The 19,756-nt window shown below is 35.2% G+C and overlaps 1 protein-coding gene across 2 annotated transcripts in view; it reads left to right on the forward strand.

Annotated features, from left to right (window-relative positions):
- Sas-4 (spindle assembly abnormal 4) overlaps positions 1–19,756 on the forward strand; it is a 527,986-nt gene that overhangs the window by 403,255 nt on the left and 104,975 nt on the right. For both annotated transcript variants that reach the window (XM_090396928.1, XM_090396929.1), the window contains one exon: positions 1,591–1,762. In XM_090396928.1, coding sequence (XP_090253054.1) covers positions 1,591–1,762 — 172 coding nt within the window. The remainder of the gene's footprint in view (positions 1–1,590; positions 1,763–19,756) is intronic.

Genomic DNA, 19,756 nt, shown 5'->3' on the forward strand with positions numbered 1-19,756 from the left:
ATCAAAGTATCTGCATATTATATGGCAACAGAATGAGTCTGTTACGACAGTATAAATTATCTATATGTAAACACAAGGAAAAGTATTATTTATTAAATATATTGCCAAATATTCAGCTATCCGCTAATATTGTCCTTCATAATTATTCTTTCTTCTACTTGCATTTCTATTTATAGCTCTGTTTCCTGATTTACTTTTCAGTTTTGCAGATCATGGCAGAAACTTTGACTGTTCATAAATATAGATGTTGGGAGGTAGTTGAAACTAAAAGGTTTTTAAAAAAATGAAATCAAATATAGTAGTATATTTCTGCTCTCACCTACACTCTTCCTCCTTTACATCAATGACCTCCTTTCTCTGATTTCAAATCCTATTCACAGCTTCACCGATGACAATACCCTTCATTCCTCTTCATCATTTGATAAAGCCTGCAATATCCTGATGTTAGATGCCTCGTTATCTTCCATAATCAGTGATTTGAACACTAACCTCCTTAACATCCTAAATTGGGATGAAGACAACTTAGTAAATTTCAATGCCAAAAATACTCAAGCCTTACTTCATTACCTGCAGAAAAAATCCTACCTCATCCCCTCTCATTTTTGATAATGTTCCAGTTTCCTTTCAAGATCAATCTCTCTTCCTGAGTTGACTGTCCCATCCAGTTTATCCTGGCACAAACATATTACTAACATAGCCTCCATAGCCTCTAAAAGCTTCGTGTTCTTTTCTGTTCTAAACATTACTTCTTTTCCTCTCAACTCCTAACACTCTACAAGTCTCAGATACATCCAACTTTGGTATATTGTTCCCACATTTGGGGTGGAGCACCCAAGACCTATCCAAGAATTATTGATGATATTGAGAAGAGTGCACTGAACAAAAATACTTATGATAGATGACCTTCCCTCGCAGATTCCCTTCAGTCACTTTATCATAAGTACTTTTGTTCAGTTCTGTGCCTTTTCTGTAGGGATTTTTTAATGGGCATTGCTCCTCTGAATTGGCTTCTACCATTCTTCCACTTTCTTCTTACCATAGAAGCAGCCATTGTCCAACACTTGAACACTGAACTAACTTCTCATCGGCTTCCTTCATTCCATCCACCTCTATTCTTTGGAACAGTCTCCCCCATACTGTTTTTCCCACTGAGTACAACCTCCCACTATTTAAGAACATATCAATAAGCTATATGTTTCTTCTTAATCATTTGCCCACACATGGCACTGTAATGCTATAGGTCTTGTGACCTTTCATGTGTGGGTCAACATAAAAATGGACAGTTTACAATGTGCAAATAGAATATTATAGGGAAAATATGGAGTTTAGTCAATTTTAAGGTGGGACTAAATTCAGGTTTCTCCCTACTCGTCATATATATCGTTTTATTTGCATGTCACAGTTTGTGAGTAACATAGTTCCAGAAAAGAGCAAGTGCTACTGTATTAAAGATTTATGATTTTTTTTAACGTTTTTAATAAAAAAAAACACTCATATTAATAGCTATTCATGCTAATTCAATAAACATGTATCACTTTGACGGAAATTATATCACATCGATCAAAAACTTTTTGTATGTTTCTTTTACAGCATTTGTAGTCTTCCTGAAAACTGTAATAGTAAATCTAATATGGAAAAAGATAACCTTAAACAGAAACATAGAGTTCGTTTTAACCTCAGTCCTGAATATGATCGAAAAGCAGAGAAGGCCACATCTCCAGCAGCATTAAAAGAATTTGAAGAAATCAAGCATAACGATCAAGTCAGTCTTAATAAATAAAAACTTTAATTATCTAACTAGTTTAATGAAATGTGCACTAGACATATTAAAATAATTTTCATGGCCTACAGATGTAACAAAAGTTATGTAGAGTTTTATTCAAAAACTCCAATATTATGTGGATATCATCAGACATGAGCTAATATATGCATTTATAACTCATTAGTGTGATTCATGTTTTGAATCTAGTTAACAGTCTCTCTCTCTCCCTGATGATGCCCACATAGTATTGGATGAAATATATTGCAGTTTTTGAATAAAATTCTATTCAAAATTCTATATAATTTTTGTTACATGTGTTTTTTATAATTTTTGTTACACATGTAACAAAAATTATAAAAAGTATGTAAGTACCTAGTGTCTGATTTAAGCTATTTAATATAATCAAAATAAGTCTTATCTAATAAAATAACCTCTTTATGAGCATAATAAAAAATAGTCTTTTCTTGCATTAAGTAATTTTTTAATGACTCCCACCCATGGAGGTTTTAAACCGATAGTACATTTAGTATATTGGGTAGGGTAAGGTTGTTGTTTTTTTCAAATTTCAATAATTTCTTTTTTTTTTTTTTTAATATATTTTTAAAATACTGGCCTTGCATGAAATATAACTTGACCATATTATACATCATTTTGCTAACTCATCTCTTTCTCCATCATTTGAGAATATCTTTAGTTCCATCAGAATCTTTCATTGATCTGTTCTCTGAGTCATCTAGTTGACGTTATATGAAACTCTTTTAAATTGCAATATGGCTGACTTTGTATATCAAGATGATGTCAAAAATTTGCACTTGTTTACAGAAAATATTGTTTTTAGCTGTATGGATATTTATCATGTGTATATACTACATTTTACTGATGATACTGATTTATTATTAAATTAATCATTTTTTATTTTATTGTAGTATTCATATTTTATAATTAATTACTACTTAGTATTAAAAGATATGAACATGTTATGGTAAGAAGTTGTGGCAGTGGTAACTCTAGTTATGAAAAGCTTGCAATTAAATTCTGAACTCTTTAAGCCTAACATGTTTTATGTAATTTTAGGCAATTTCAGTAAGTCAAATTATGATATGATGATAATGTCATAATGGATGTTTTTATTTATTTAAAGCATCCCTAGTAAAATAAATATCTAGAGCTGTTGTCACTCTAGTATACCATATGATATCAGCATTCTGACATTGTTATACTATATAGATGAGTTAAATTGTAAACACTGCTTACTCTGGAAGCAAAGTTTTAATGCCATATATCAAGATCCCATTAAGTAAAGTGATGATTGGAATGTGACATTAGATGAGCATTTTGAGCATTCCTAATAAATATTGGCTATGTGTACTTATATGTCTGCATGTAAAATGTGGTCAAGACGGTATATTTAGCTTTTTCACATATATGAAAAAGCTAAAAATCTTATGCAAATAATAAAAGTGCACCCATTCATTCCATGTGGGATTAAAACCTACTGTTCATCAAGTTATAGAAATGACTACTTTACTCACTTTTGTTAGAATAATGTGAATATAAGGAACACTTTCACATTCTTCTTGTGTTTATTAGTTTTAAGCATTAGTTCTTTATTTCATACTGTAATTATTTCATAAATAAATGTAAATAAAACATTTCCAATCAATTTATTCTCTTAGAGATATATAAGAGAAGGGATGTGTGTGGGGAGGTGTGTATATATATATATTCACACACATGCATTCCTTCACCATCTTCCTTTTCATAGGCATCAAATGTCCTGTTATGTTATAGACCTAATTTTCATAATGTTAGGATGGTAAAGTCTGTCTTCACAGGATATGTCTCTCTGAAGGATGGGAGGGACAGAGTCTTTAGATATTGGTTTGTTTCTTTTCATAGAGGGGAAGAGAAGGATAAAAAAATCCAAGATAAGAAATCCTGCTGTCTCCATATCAGATCGACTAACTCATTTGAGAAGCAATACAAATGTTCCATATATTCTAGGCAAGAGTTGAACCTGGTCTTTCCAACTATAGTGTCTTCACTATCAACTTTGTTATGGAGGTACATTAACCCACAGCACAATTAATAGTTGAAACTAATATTTTAGCATTAATATAATATGAGAATCAAGAGGAAAATGTTAGCCACCCACAAAGAATATTAGAAAACTGTGGGATAGTTATTTATTAAAAAATCCTCTATGCTAAATATGATTAAATTAATTTAAAGCATCAAATTCAGCTGCTTTTATTTCTCCAGATTTTTCCACATACAGGGCGGCTCATAAGTCACAAAGAGTTTTAAAGCATGAATAATTCATAACTAATTTTTAAAAAAATCTGCAGGTTAAATCCCTTTTGTGATTTATGGGCCTATATATACAAAAGTTAACAGTGAGGCAAAAATGTTCTGCAAATCAAAAGTGAAGACTACTTTTAATCACTGATTAGTTGCTAAATTTTGCCTGTGTGTGTTGATAGCTGCTTTTGTTATTTTACAGAGACTTGAAATACATGGAAAAGATTAAGTAATGGAATTCATTGCTTTGAGGTTTTGTGTATAATTCACAATGGAGGGTAAAAATAAGTAAGAAATTTATTTAGCAGTTGCTATTTCACTTAATTTTAAACTTGAATCAGAGCACAACTAGTTTGTCAATATATATATATGTTATGGTTAAAGTGATAAATCCGGTTATTATTAATAATTACCGGTTAAAGTGAATAATTCCTGGTAAATGTAATAAAAACATGTTTTATAAAAAATATTTTATTTAATAGCAGAGAGAAAAAGAGATAAATACATTATTATATGATTATATTGTTGTCCAGTAAAAAACAAATTACTTATTTTTGCAGGAAAGACCTCTGTGGCACTTGGAATTACAAAGGATTTCTGACTTTTTACATTTGCAGCGATTTGAGTTACAATGGGCTGTACCATTGCAATATTGGAAATCTTGACCACCTAAATTAGAATTCTTGTGGGCACATTCTCTTAGACTTATCTCAATATCAGGAACTTCATTAACTGAAATAAAAGTTTCCTTGCAAATGGTAAATTCGTTCGTCGAATAGAGTTAGTTTAAAATACCATATTTTGTACCTAATTTATATAGGTTTTCATTCTCAATAGAAATGATAACAGCTATAATATTCCGGTTATTGGTCTTAGCCCTGTCTATTTCTGGAATTCTTATCCGAACATTTTCTTCTACATTTACAATTGGAAACTTAGTCGTTGAAAGCCTTAACATTTTTTCAGCTTGCTTTTTAAGTGACTGCTTAGCAGAGTTTCGAGATTCTTGAATTTTTTCTATGATTTCATTGAGTGCAAAAGAAGTACTTGCGTTACTTTTTTCATTATTTTCTAATTCAACATTAGTTATATTTTTTATTTTGTTATCGTCCTTGTCAATCGTTCCTGTTTCAGAAAAATGTTGTTTTCTTTTGATTTGGCTAACACTCTTATTTCTGTTTTTGTTTGGATCTCCAACAGATAAGTCATCACTCGTATCATCTGTTTCCACTTCTACATGTCACCGTTTTCTGTACTAATACCGCTTTCCCTCTCTGAGATTATCTTCTCACATTCAACATCCTTATTGGTTTGATCTTTTAATATCATCTCAAAATCTTCTTCACTCGTGATTTCTGACAAGGTATCGACTGGTAAGTATGTTTTCAAACCTACCTTATCTTTACAGCCAAACATGGCTTCATAGGGACTGCGATCTATTCCAGAGTGATGTGCTCTGTTTTTTATAAACTGAATAAATTTTATCCCTTCCAACCATTTTGTTGTTTTATTTGTTTCAAGCCATGTCGATAACATTTTTTCAATGTCTTGGTTTGCTCTTTCAACCGAGCCTTGTGATTGACTTTGCCCTGGTTTCCCATGAACAATCTTAAGCTCATTCCACATTCCGCAGACTTCTTCAATAATTTTATTTGCGAATTGTCACTTTGCAAGTTGCATGGGGCTTCAAATATTGTGAATACATCCAATAGATGATGTACAACTTCTGCAGCTCATTTTGTTTTCAAAGCTCTAAGTTGAACAAATTTCGTAAGATGGTCTTGATAAACCATTATAAATTTATAATCGCCATCAGCTTGTGACTGCATATCAATTAAATCAATCTGACATCTAGAATTAAATTTGCTGCTTTTAATTGGTTTAACAACGAGCCCTTTTTTTTTTTGGAATGCTCAAAATTTCTTTTGGCAGGGTTCACAAAGATTCAAATATATCATAACAATTTCAACTGGGATGTTCTTATACTTCTCTTTAAGCTCTTTCATCATTCTGTTTCATCCTCCATGGCCAATGGCAATATGAGTGTCATGAATTAACTGAAAATTTTCCTCCAAGAAAGTGTAATACATAATCGGATCTCTTTCATTTTTAACAGGTACGACGAGTTTTTCAACATTTCCAATTTTTACGATATCAAATCTTGATAACCGTTGATAATCTTCGGGTGTTTTGCCAGAAACCTTATCTTTGTTCTTTTTAACTTTCGCTAAAAATTATTAATACTCTTCTCTTGTAAATAACTGATTATTTGTCCCTTTTTTCGATCTCAACATATTAACTTGGTCATTAAATCATGTTCTCATTATTTCTAAATCTCCCATTATGCTTATGGGTACATAAAATCAATGAAAATGTGGAGAAATGTACACACTCAGTAGCGACTGATGTAAATAAGAAAAAAAGCAACCTCTCCTATTAACGTAGTAATCAGTACTTCTTCCAGGGCTTGTCAATTATGGTTATCTACAGGGGCGGTCCGAGATTATTGATGCCCCTAGGCAAAGAAATTTAATGAAAACCTATATATAAAACCTGTAAACATGTTTTTATTACATTTACGAGGCTCCTCTAGGAATTATTCACTTTAACTGGTAATTATTAATAATAACCGGATTTATCACTTTAACTGTAACATATACACAAGCAGTGAAAATCAGTGATTAGTGGAAATTGTTCAAAATTGTAACCGATAAAAGTAAAGAAATGCAGTCCTGATTTGGTGCACTTTATTTTTGGATAAAATAAAAATTTATGCAGAATAAGTTAGAACTAGTCTTAAAATGTCTTCCTAATTTTTGGTAAATTAATAGAGCCTCTACATTAAGATTTGGGGAGTGTTTTTCACTAATGACAAAACTAGTTGTGCTCCAAAGATACTAGTTTAGCATAATATCAGCAGATAAATAAATTTATTTTGTTCCTTTGGTGTTGTAAATTACAACAAAATCTCAGAGAATTGAGGTAGCAGAAATAAGACAATAACTGGATTGTCAAATATGATAAATTTAGTTCCTAGGCTAGGTGCTAACAGAGTAGGATAATGTATGCAAGTAACTCATGAGTGGAGTTAGTTCTGAGATATGATGCCATCAGAACAAATGTTCCTCCTTTCATCAGAAAAACATCAAATGAATCTTAACATCTGGATTCTCAAAGATTTTTGTGTTTGTTGATAATATCATCCCTTTAGAACTAACTGCAGTCTTAAGTTGGACAGAAGTTGTGACCATTGGTCTGAGCTGTGTGTCTAGAGCCATGATTGATGCCCTTATTAGGGACCGCCAGACATACAAGATTACTCCAAAGCTGTCTGTCCGTAGCTCTCCTTTCCCATATCATATATATATATATAAAAGATTCAAAATTTACTTAATGCAATTGAGGATAACAGTTTCCCACACTTTTGGAATGGTGAGGCAGTCATTACAATGAAGGAGGGTTTCAGCACCTTCTTTGTATAAATGTTCATATTTATATGTGGATGTATGCTGCAGCAGCTTGGTGTTTTTCCATTGGATCCTCAATTCCGTGTTGTGCCAGGCCAGATTTGTGAGGTTTAAGTGTTCAGAGATATATTTATTTGCATATCTTCCTGTATGCCCATAGTAAGACAAGTTGCACAAACTTGTTACTTGGTATATGCCAGATAGTATCATTGGTGAGAGTTTGTCTTTTGGAGAAGGTAGTAGGTTATGAATTTAGTTGATGGGCTTATAGGTAGCAATGAGTTGATATTTTTTCATTTTTGCCACACATTCAGAGATGCCTTTAATATATGGTATAGTAGTCATTTGAGTACCTCTAAGGCTCGGGTTTGCCATGCCTGTACTCAGTGAGTATGGGCATGGCAAACCCGAGGTACATGTTGCTGGACCATGTCTTACTTCATGTAATATACATCTGTTATATTATCTGTAGACTGGTCCCTCCCCTTCTTTCTTTGCTTCTTTCTCTCTTCTTGTTCCTCCCCTTTCCCCCCAATGCTATTAGAGTATTTGAGGGCTAGGGGTGAATCTTTCCTATTTTGCTATGTCATTTTGTCTTATGCAGCCACCGAAAGGAGCAAGCTAGCTCCAATAGGTGCTGGTCCCAAGCCCGGACAAATGGCGAGTGTTGACATCAGGAAGCACATCCGGTCATAGAACTTCACTGCCAGCTCTAGCTATGATCAAATGAGTTAAGAAAGTGAATACAAGAGCTAGGGCATATCCCTTAGGAGACATCCAACTACATTGCCCTACAACTGCGAGAAGCGGACTAGGGCTGCCGCATCAGGGGTGGATGTGGTTAAAGAAGCAAGCCCAGTGGGTGGAGAGAATGTTGCAAGTGGGAATGTTGGAAGCATGACTGGAAGATATGATGAGGAAGTTGGACATTTTATGTGTGCAGGAGACAAGGTAGAAAGGGGGAAAAGGCAAAGGAACTGGGAGACAGGTTTAAATTGTTCTACTCTGGAGCAAATAAAGAGGGAAGAAATGGTGTCAGAATTGTGGTGTGGTAGAATGAAGAGCGAAGTACTGGAAGTGGGTAGGAGGAATGACAGGATCATGTGAATGAAGCTGGTTCTTGGAGAAGAGCAAGTGGTCTTCTTATGTGCATATGCCTCACAAGTTGGCTGTACAGCAGAGAAGAAAGATGAGTTCTGGAACATGCTAGATGAAGAAATGAGGGTACTGGGAGAAAACGAGGTGGTGATTGTTGCAAGAGACTTGAACAAACACATAGGAAGACAGAATAGGGACTGTGAAAGGGTGCATGGCGGCCATGGAGAGGAAATGATGAACCAGGAAGAAGAGAGGATTGTGGACTTTGCAGTAGCATTTGATCTGGCAATTGTGAACTCGTTTTTCTGCAAGCGGGAAAAAAACGTTTGATAACATTTAGAAGGTAACAACAGTTCACAGATCGAATACATTTTGACTAGAAGAAAACATCTTAAGGAAGTAACAAATTGTAAGGTAATCCCAGCAGATCAAGTGGCGCAGCAACACTGACTGCTGTGTGCTGACTTTAAAATAAGGTTGAAGATAAGAACCTTTGGAAGCCATGGGATGAAGACAATTAAGTGGTTTCGCTTAAAAGAAGAGAATTTGAGGAACCTTTTTAAGTAGAGGGTGTTAGAGAGGATTTCGGATTGACTAGAAAGTGTACAAGATTGGTAGAGGCATAATTCAAAAGCCATTCTGAGCTGTGCAATTGAGGTGCTTGATGAAACATCTGGAAAGATCAAAGAGCAGTAGGAGGGTTGGTGGAAGCAGTAATGAATAAGAGGAAGGTAAAGCAGAAGTGGGATGAGTCAAGAGTGGAAGAGGACAGAGAGAAAGTGAGAAGCCGAGAGAGTTGTTGTGCAGGCAAAGGCCATGGCATATGAAGATCTTTATGATCAATTAGAAACAAAGGAAGGACAGAGAAAAATTTATTGATTGGCAAAATGTAGAAATAAGGCATTTAACATGCAAGGCAGATCAAAGACTCTGTAGGAAGAGTATTAAGGAGGGATGTGGATATAAGAAACAGATGGAGAATATACTTTGAAGGGCTTTTGAATGAGGAAAATGCGAGGACTCACAGAGAAGATGGGCAGCCTTATGAGGGGATGGTGCAGAACATCAGCAGAGTGGAAGTGAAGGAGGCCATAAAGGGGATGAAGAATGGAAAATCGGTGGGCTTTGACAGGATCCCAGTGGAGGCATGGAAGGCACTGGGGGAAGAGGTAATTGACCTGCTGTGGGACCTGTTCATAAAAGTTTGCCAACAGGAAAATATACCCGAGGAGTGGAGGGAAAGTACTCTTGTCCCCATCTGCAAGGATAAAGTGGATGCACAAGACTGTAAAAATTACAGAGGAATAAAGTTGATGTTCCACACAATGAAAATCCTAGAAAGGGTTCTTGATGGAAGACTGAGGAAAGAGGTGGAGATTACAAAGGAGCAATTTGGCTTCATGTCTGGTCGATCTACGACAGATGCTATCTTTGGGTTATGGTAGATGATGGAAAAGTTTCAAGAGAAACAATGGGAACTATATCTGGCATTTATTGATCTGGAGAATGCGTACGATAGAGTGCCAAGGCAAGACGTCTGGAGGTGTCTGAGGGAGAAGAAGGTACCAGAGAAATATGTCAGGTTGGTGTAGGAGATGTACAGAAATGTGAAGACAAGAGTTTGGACCTTCCTGGGAGAGGCAGAAAGTTTTCAAGTGATGTTTCGAGTTTTCGATTGGACCCTCTCCAATGTTTCCACATTACATTGAAAACCAGGTGACTAAATTTGAGTGCAATAGTTTAAGTGTGGTCTGAGTAGTGCTTTATACAGTTGCATAATCACTTCCTTATCCCTACATGTTAGTGCGCTACTGTATAAAGCACTACTCAGATGTAGTGCACTAATCATAGTGCTGCTATGATGTGCAACACTTGCAATATGCCCTCCAAATTCAGTCTTCTTTCAACCATCACTCCCAAATCTTGAATCTCATCTGCTTCCTGCCATATAGCATCATCAGTATAGTACAAAACCTTATATTTCTGCACTCCAAAATTCAATACCTTGCACTTATTAATATTAAATAAACTACAACCTCGCTCCTTTGTCCAAATCAAAAGTTTATTCAAATTTTCCTGAAGGGAATTAATATCAGCAGCGCTATTTATAATTCTCCCTAACTTTGCATCATCAGCAAACAACTGAAGATCCAAGTCACTCCACATGATATATCATTTACAAACAAGTTTGACTGCAGGGGGGGGGTCCAAGAACAGAATCCTGGGGACATGCCACTGGTTACCCTCCTTTTATAAGATTTCTCCATCATACCCAACTTGCTGAGAACCAATAAATCAGGCAGCTGCGCGTACGATAACTATGGGATAAGATAGTTATCGTACGATAACTATCTCTCACACTCAGTCGCTTTCAAGCATCTGTTGCATGTGGTGTATTAAGTAAAATTCTACTGAAATACTACTCATAAAATGTCTAGTAAAAGGAAAATGCCTTCATCTACAGATACACCAGCTAAGAAGTCAAGGAAAACTATTGATTTAGAGTGCAAAATGAAAGTTATCCAGAAGTATGAAGGCAGAAAGAAAGTGAATACGATAGCATGTGACTTGAAGTTATCACATTCCACAGTATCGACGATACTTAATGACAAAGAAAGAATTCGGGAAGCTGTGAAAGGTTCTCGCCTATGAAGTCGACAATTTTAACCAAACAACGACAGGGACGCATCCATGAAATGAGAAATTGTTGTTTATGTGGATGGAAGATTTAATACAGAAAAATTCACCCATGAGCCTTTGCACAGTGCAAGCGAAGGCTAGAAGTCTGTTTCAGAGTTTAAAATCATGTGCTGGAGACGATTACGCAGAAGATTTTCAGGCTAGTACTGGATGGTTTAAGCATTTTAAAAAAAAGATTCACTTTGCATAATGTACGTGTCACAGGAGAAGCAGGAACTGCGGATGAAGATGAAGCCCAAAAATTCGTTGATAGTTTCGACTCTTTAATCAAAGAAGAAGGTTATCTACCGGAACAAATATTTAACGTAGATGAAACCGGCTTGCAATGGAAATGCATGCCGGTTTCATCTACGTTAAATTTCCCACTAAGTCAACCGATCCAAAGCTTTTAAGGATCGGTTGACTTAGTGGGAATGCCGCGTGTTTTGAGCTGAAGCCTTTTCTCGTTTATCATTCAGAAAACTCTCGTGCATTTAAGCACATCAACAAGTACACACTGCCCGTTTACTACCGTTCAAACCCTAAAGCTTGGATGACTCGAGCACTATTCGAAGACTGATTCATGAACTGCTTTATTCCCCAGGCTCTTGAATACTGTGTGGAGAGAGAGGTATCCCTTTCAAGATTTTATTGATTATGGACAATGCCCCTGGCCACCCTCCTCATCTGGACAACCTTCAACATGATGTTAGAGTGGTTTTTATGCCTCCTGACACAGCCGCTCTCATTCAACCCATGGATCAGGGTGCTATTTCAGCATTGAAGGCTCACTACCTCAGAATGACATTCGCACAAGCCATCGAAGCGATGGATTCTGATGCTGATTTATCTTTGCGAGACTTTTGGAAGTAGTACAATATTCTTCAGTGTATCAAGAATATTTCGACTGCATGGGAATGTGTAACAAAGAATTGTATGTCGGGAATTTGGAAAAGTGTCTAAAATGTTATGCGAATACATTTGAAGGATTTGAAAAAGGAGAGGAACTGGAAGTGATTACAGAAAAAACAGTTAAACTTGCAAAAAATCTTAAATTAGAATGTGAAATAGAAGACGTAAAGGAGTTGCTAGATTGTGAAATAAAAGAACTTTCGGATGAAGAGTTGGTTGAATTGGAAGCACAGAGAGTGTCAGAAGAAGAAGCGAGAGAAGAAGAAGAGAAAGAAGAAGAGGAACCAGAAAAGAAATTCACTGCGAAGAGTTTATCAGATTCTTTTTTGCAACTGAATAAAGCTCTCACCAGTTTCGAAGCAATGGACCCTAATGTCGAACGATTCACAAAGGTTGAACGTATCATTCAAGATGCTGTGCATTGCTATCGTGAGATATATGAAGAAAAAAAAACAAAAATTGTTCAAACAAAGCTCAGCATTGTTATACCCTGATAAGTTGGAACACGAGATATTTCATCTTATTGTTGTATAACAGAGCGAACACACAATAAGAAACATTATACCATGCTTGTCTCTAGGTATCAAAATACGGCTTTGTAGATATATCAGATATTTCAAATTAAAAGAAAACAAATAGTTATTTATATAATATTTCAACAAGGGAGTTATAGAATGATTACTAATGAATGTACTAGGAGTTATAGAATGATTTGCACAAATTCTAAGGGGGGGGGGTGAGTCCAAAAGGCGGGAAGCAGTAATGCGAGGGGAGCGGTGTTTACCCCGGGCATTCGCATGCCGACAGCGCACGAAAACCGTAGCGGAGAAGGCTGGACGCTGTGACGTCAACCTACGTGAAAGCGCAAGGCGATTCATGCACTCGTGGAGTGCATGAATCGCCGGGAACCAAGGCGAAATATAAGGGTCAAGCACCCCCCCCCCCTCACATGAAGCTTTTTTTCTGTTGTTGGTGTTGTGAGCGGGTGAAGGGTAGCAGCGCCTCCATTCCGGAAGGTTTCGATAGAGGCATCGCTGGAACTAGAAGGTCATATCTCCACGGAAAGAGTATGCCTGGCTGCCCACAGAAAGCCAGAGATAGGAACCCAAGGATATTTTGATTAAGGAGAGACAGATTCCTGAGGACCTCTTAATGTGATGCAGTTCAAGATAGATAAGTAGACTTTATAGTATTTGTTAACTACAAATGAAAGGATTTGTACCGCACCATGAATCTAAGGAAGGAACATTAATAATACTATATAGAACTGAACTGTAGTGATCCTGAGAAAATTACCGTATATTAACTGTCTCCTACTATGATCGAATTATGTTATATGTTTAAAGAGGTTATGATAAAGTTCAGGGTTGCTATTAATGACAAGATTGTAAAAGATATAGGTGCTATTTTGAGTGGTTTGATTGAAACTGAATTAGAAAAGGAATTATAGAGAGTGTTATGCATAATTTAGGTGTTTTAATGTTGATGAGATTTATACTGAAGAATTAACAATAGTCAGTCTGAGTATACTTGTGATATTGAAATGTTTTAATATTAACCTGACTGTCAGGAACTCTCTTAGATTGAGATTTAAGTTTACATATATTGTATGTATATAATTATAGTATCTAATAAACCTTGCTTTTGAATACAATTAAGTCTATCTGTGATTTTGGAATCCGATGCACCGCTTATAAAAACTAACATGAACATAGGCGGGAAATTAGAAGGAAGAGATTTTGGCCACGTCTGCAAAGGTTAAGGTATCACTAAAATACTATCTAGAGATCGCCTCTTGATTGATATTATTATTTAATCTAAAAGTGCTAAGTGGCGCAGCAAAAAAATAAATTTCTTAGCATTTTACGAGAGGTTGATCTCAGATACTCTGATACTCTGGTATTGGCTCGACCCTGGGGCAACTCCATGGTTGTACAGAGGTACCACGTGATACCTGAGAAAGAGTTGAGCGAGAATTTGAATAAAAGACTAAAAGAGTAATTATATTAGAGATAGGGGCACAACAGCATGTTCTTGATCAAGAGAACATCTCCTACCTCAACCCAAGAACATGACCCTGACGATCCACAACCCAGCACAAGCAAAAATTAAAAATTGATTTTGTAAATTTCATTTGTTAATTTTTACATTCATTTTAGATTGTATTTTTATGTTTACAGTACAGTATTATTTTTCACATTATGTACAATATACATAATTATAAATTTAAAAAATTATAAAGATGATAAAAAGATTAGAAAGGTTAAAGAATACTGTTAATAAATATATGGCTGACATACTACCAGATCGACTTACAACCTGTTAGCCAGAACGGAAGTCGACCGTAAGTCAATGACCAAGTGTATATGACTCTCCCTTATCTAAAACAAGACTTACCCTTTACAAATCCATGCTGGCCATCATAAAGAATGCTATGTCCATCAACCCACTCCTGTATTCTATTCCTAACCAATCTCTCCAACACTGATCAACTGCAGTTATACAGACTGGTCTATAATTGTAAACTTCTGTCCTAGACCAATGCTTATGGAGTGGTACTATTTTGCCTTTCCTCTCCTCAGATACCTTACCCACTGCAAGACTTCCATTAACAATCAGATCAAGAACATAGCTAACTGTTGTGCACATTTCTTAAGAATATGTGGTGATATGTAATCCATTCTCATAGCCTTATTAACATCTAACCCAATCAACATTTGACACACCTCTGATTCTTTCATTTCCAATTATCGTAATAATGCTTGCCTCCCTTCTATATTATTATTACATGACGCCTCCAGGGAGTCCAAAGACTCATCGAGGGAGGGCTCCTACTCTACAACTTCCTGTCTACACCACTCAATCCACCAACGCCATCTACCACCCACCACCACTAGTATTTTCACAGACAATCACAAACATCCATGCCTTTTGACTGGAGAGTGGATATGCTAACCACTTGGCCAACCAGGCCAGTATGAAATATGTTGCATGACATCATTTACACCAGTATGATATACACTGATAAAGTGCTTGTTCAATAATTCTACTGTATCCTTTGCAACAGCCACTCTGCTGCCATAACTGTCCACCAGCATCACCATGCCATAATTATTCTTTCTCTTGCTTGCCATATAGCGGAAAAATTCCCTTGAATTAACCTTGGCCTAACCAGCCAATCTTCTCTCATACTGCACCTTTTCTTTCTTTACCATGCTCGTGATCTTACCAGCCTACACTTCATACTCTTCTTGGATCTGATCACCACTAACTATCTTGTACCCCCTCCTTAGTCTTTTCTTTTCCAACACAGCTTGCTTGATTTCACTGTTCATCCATTTCACTCCTATTCTATTTACTCATTTAATCTTTATGCAGTTATACTTGCTTGTGTCAGATGCTGTCTTATGAATTTCCATGAACTATCAACATCTTTTTTGCACAGTTCATCTACCCACCGTATTAATGCTAATTGACTACATAGCTTCCCATAATCACCCACCTTACACTTCCACATATATCTGTTTTTTGCAGTAACCCTTTCTTGTTGCACCACTTCCCAAACAAGTACCTCATGATCACTCTCACCAACCAGTGGCAGTGTTAATTCCTCATCAACAACTACATCCTGTGAAGTTATCCCCAAATCTAAAACATTCAAGTCTCTAGTTGCTTCAGTCAGATACTGCTTAAGATATTTATCTCTCAGAAATTCATCACCTCCTTAATGGTATCTCTGTAATGAGGCTTACAACACGCACCAATGACCTCGAGCTATGCCAGCAGTAGCTAAGCTACTGGGTAGGACCTCTCTAGCTGAACAGGTTGAGAGGTGGGGACCAAACTTAGAGTCTCTAGGTTGGGGGTTTTGCATAAGGCTGGTTATCTTACCAATTAAAAAATTTCTACAACTCAAACACTTGAACTGGAAAATTCATTGGATCAATACAACAGAAAACGACCAGGTAAAGATAAAGGTAACCAATTAGGAATCTTGGACATTTGAAAAGTAGCCACGTGGAACGTGCAAAGCATTAACAACAAAGGAATTAGAATTAGTAAAACAACTAAAAACTAAAAATATTAATATAACTATGATAACAGAAACAAAATAAATTAAAGGGAACAAAAGGTATAGATGATTTTACTATGCTATATAGTGGAGTGGACCAGCATATCAGAGCTTCTAGTAGTGTGGCCATTTTAATTGATAATAAATAGAAAAATAGAATATGAAACGACAATTTTGTAAATGATCGAATTATAACAGTTAAATTAAAACAAATAGAAGCTACTTAAATATCATAGGATTATGTGCCCAAGAAGAGGATTCTGAACAATTTTATGAGGAACTACAAAAACAGTTAAATATATGTAATAAAAATGACTACATATTAATAGCAGAAGATCTTTATGCCAGAGTTGGAAATAATCCAATCTCAAAAGAAAATATCTTAAGATAATAAATGTCTAATAAATGTCTTAAGAAAACATGGGGAAATTTGCATGAATAACAATGGTCAAGAACTATTAGGCTTCTGTACTTGCAATAATTTTAAAATAACCAATATGTTTTTCAAAAAAAAGAATATAGATAAACATACTTTGAATGTCGGAAAAACAAGATCTATAATTGATTATATCATTACTAATCAGAAACTAGCTCCACACGTGAGAGTTGTATATGTTTACAGAGGAAGTGAATTTTTTTCAGATCATTATTTAGTAGTCTCTAAAATAGAAATACTAGCAAAATGGAGAAAGGAAGTAAATAAGAAAAAACGAGAAATAGAACGAGTATACAATGTATATCTATTACAAGAAGAAAGCGTTAGAATACTGTATTAATCATGATTAACAACAGCTTACCTAAAAGAAGTCCGAATCAGTGAAGATATAGAAGAAGAAAAATGGAAAACTTTAATAAAGATATTCCATAAAGCAGCGTCTGAAGTCCATGGAACAAAAAATAAAATATTAAAAAGAAAAACATTAAAAATCTGGAACACAGATATAGAAAATGCAATAAAAAAAAAAGAATAAATGGCATACAAAGGAAACAGAAGAAATATAGAACAATATATATATATATATATATATATATATATATATAGCTAAAACCATAGAACAGAAAGCTCAGCAAGATGCTTGAGACAGATTTATTAATAAAACAGAAGACATACATGGATGACAAGATATAGCCTACAAAATATTAAGGAAATGAACAACAAAGAAAGAGATACATCACAAATCAACATAATACAAGAGAAACAATGGGTAGAATATTATAAGAATTTATGCTCTGACCCAAATTTAATAATAGAAAATAATAATGCAGAAATCAGTACTAACATAGAACTAATAAAATTGGAAGGACTAAAAGAAGTAATAAAGGTATCAAAAAATACAAAGTCAGATTAGAATGCATAAATATAGAGCTTTGGAAATATGATGGAGAATATTTACATCACAGATTCTTAAAATTAATAAATAACTGTTGGAGGAAATGAAAGGTTCCATCAGATTGGTTAAAAGATTGTGGAAATTACAGAGGAATAAGTTTATTAAATACAGGTTACAAAATTTACAGTAAAATCCTGAATAAAAGACTTAGAAATATTGCAGACAATCTACCCTCAGAAGAACAAAATGGTTTCAGACATGGAAGATCAGGTATAGACAATATCTATATAAAAACAAATTATTGAAAAAGATGAGAATTTAATTTACAAACTCATCTAGCCTTTATAGATTACTAGAAAACTTTTGATGAAATACACAGAGATGAAAAACTATGGAATATAATGAAAAAAACAAGGATATTTATTATATTTCGTACAAGCTATACAAAGTTTATATAAAGATACAAAAAATATATATATATAGTTATAGTTCGCCCACCGTTTGTAGGTCCCTGCTTCACGTCTTTCCAAGAATAGTCGATTCGTGCTGAAGGGGAGAAAGAAATGAAGGATGTCCGAATTGGTCGCCAACATGCGAAATCACGTGCTTTATAGGTAAAATTTTCCAACTGTTATACAAACAACATAGTTAACTACAATAATCATAAAAGAGAAGTTAACTTTCCGACCGGTAATAATAAACAACTCATCCCACAATACGGATTGATTACCCTATTATCAGAATGGATTCTCCTTTTTCTGAGATGTGTACAGAAGTGTCGAAGGCTCTCTAATCAGTAGGCGAACTATAGATAATAAATTAACAGAAGAGATTGAAATAAATCAGGGTATCAGACATGGATGTCGCTAATCTCCAACTCTGTTCAATAGGTATATATTGATCAGATTACTAAATTATGGAAAACCACGATAAAATAAGGTATCCAGGTGTTACTTAAAAACTCAAACCTTTTAGTTTCTGAAGTTTCAGAATCTCTAAAACAAGAATTGGAAATTATCAAAGAAAGAGCCTTACTTAATGGATATAATCCAATAACAATCAACCACTCTCCTACAAATCAACCCAGACAAGAAGACAGGACTCCAATACCATATGTTAATGGCATCTCTGAACGTTTGGCAAAAATTATGAATATCAATTTGGGATTTAGCTGACCAAATTGTATTCTTATTGGCTTAAATCAAAATAAAAAATTATGGTACAACATGACAGAATTTCGTTCTGGCTGGGGCGTCACCCGGTTAAACAAGGCTTCCGTTGTTTTCACCAGGGAACCAGGGCAAACAGCGAAAAGTCAGCTACTGGAACAAATCCTAAACCCACCCCAACTCAACATCACCAAAGTAGAAGATCAGGACTATCATCAACGTAAGAAGCCTGAATAGCAAAGAAATGGAGCTAGCTAAGGAATAAGTACCAGATCGACATAATAGGGGTGACTGAAACAAAAAAGACAAAAACTGGTTAGGTCTTTCTGAGCTATAAATACAAAATGTTATATTCATCATCATCATCATGCGTATCAGGGATTTAAGCCTAGCATGGCCTGTTCTGGCCTTAGAAGTCTTCGTTTAAGAGGACAATATATACCTGGTTTTCTTTTTCCTAATGGCTTGTACTTTAACGCTTGTTTTGGTAATCTTTCTGTTTTCATTCTTTGAATGTGTTCCATCCATTTATGTTTATATTTTTTAACATACAGTCATACCCCGACTTACGTGAATCCGGAATTACACAGTTTCTTATATGTACGTATTCCCGTCCCGCTTCACACCTCACCACTAGTCGTATCTTTCAGGCGCCGACGGCATTCGCCAGTGTTGCACATGCTGTGAACAAGCACTGATGTGTTTTGTGCGGTCTCCATTCATACACGATTTTTATAGTCTACAAACCTTGCGATTGTTTAATGTTATGTTCTTGATAAAAATTTTATCACATAAAAAATAATAATGTCGTCCAAAAGAAGCAAGTCCGATTCTTTTACAGCTAGCAAGAAAAGAAAAACATTGACTTTGGAAACAAAACTCAACATTATTAAGGATTTTGAAGGCGAAATGAAAATTTGTGAGCTAACAAAGAAGTTCGATCTACAGGAATCCACAGTGAGAAC

This window comes from Typopeltis vanoorti, chromosome 8 (assembly GCF_054136105.1).
Source record: "Typopeltis vanoorti isolate ZY-2024b chromosome 8, IOZ_Tvanoo_1.0, whole genome shotgun sequence".
Classification (NCBI taxonomy): domain Eukaryota; kingdom Metazoa; phylum Arthropoda; class Arachnida; order Uropygi; family Thelyphonidae; genus Typopeltis; species Typopeltis vanoorti.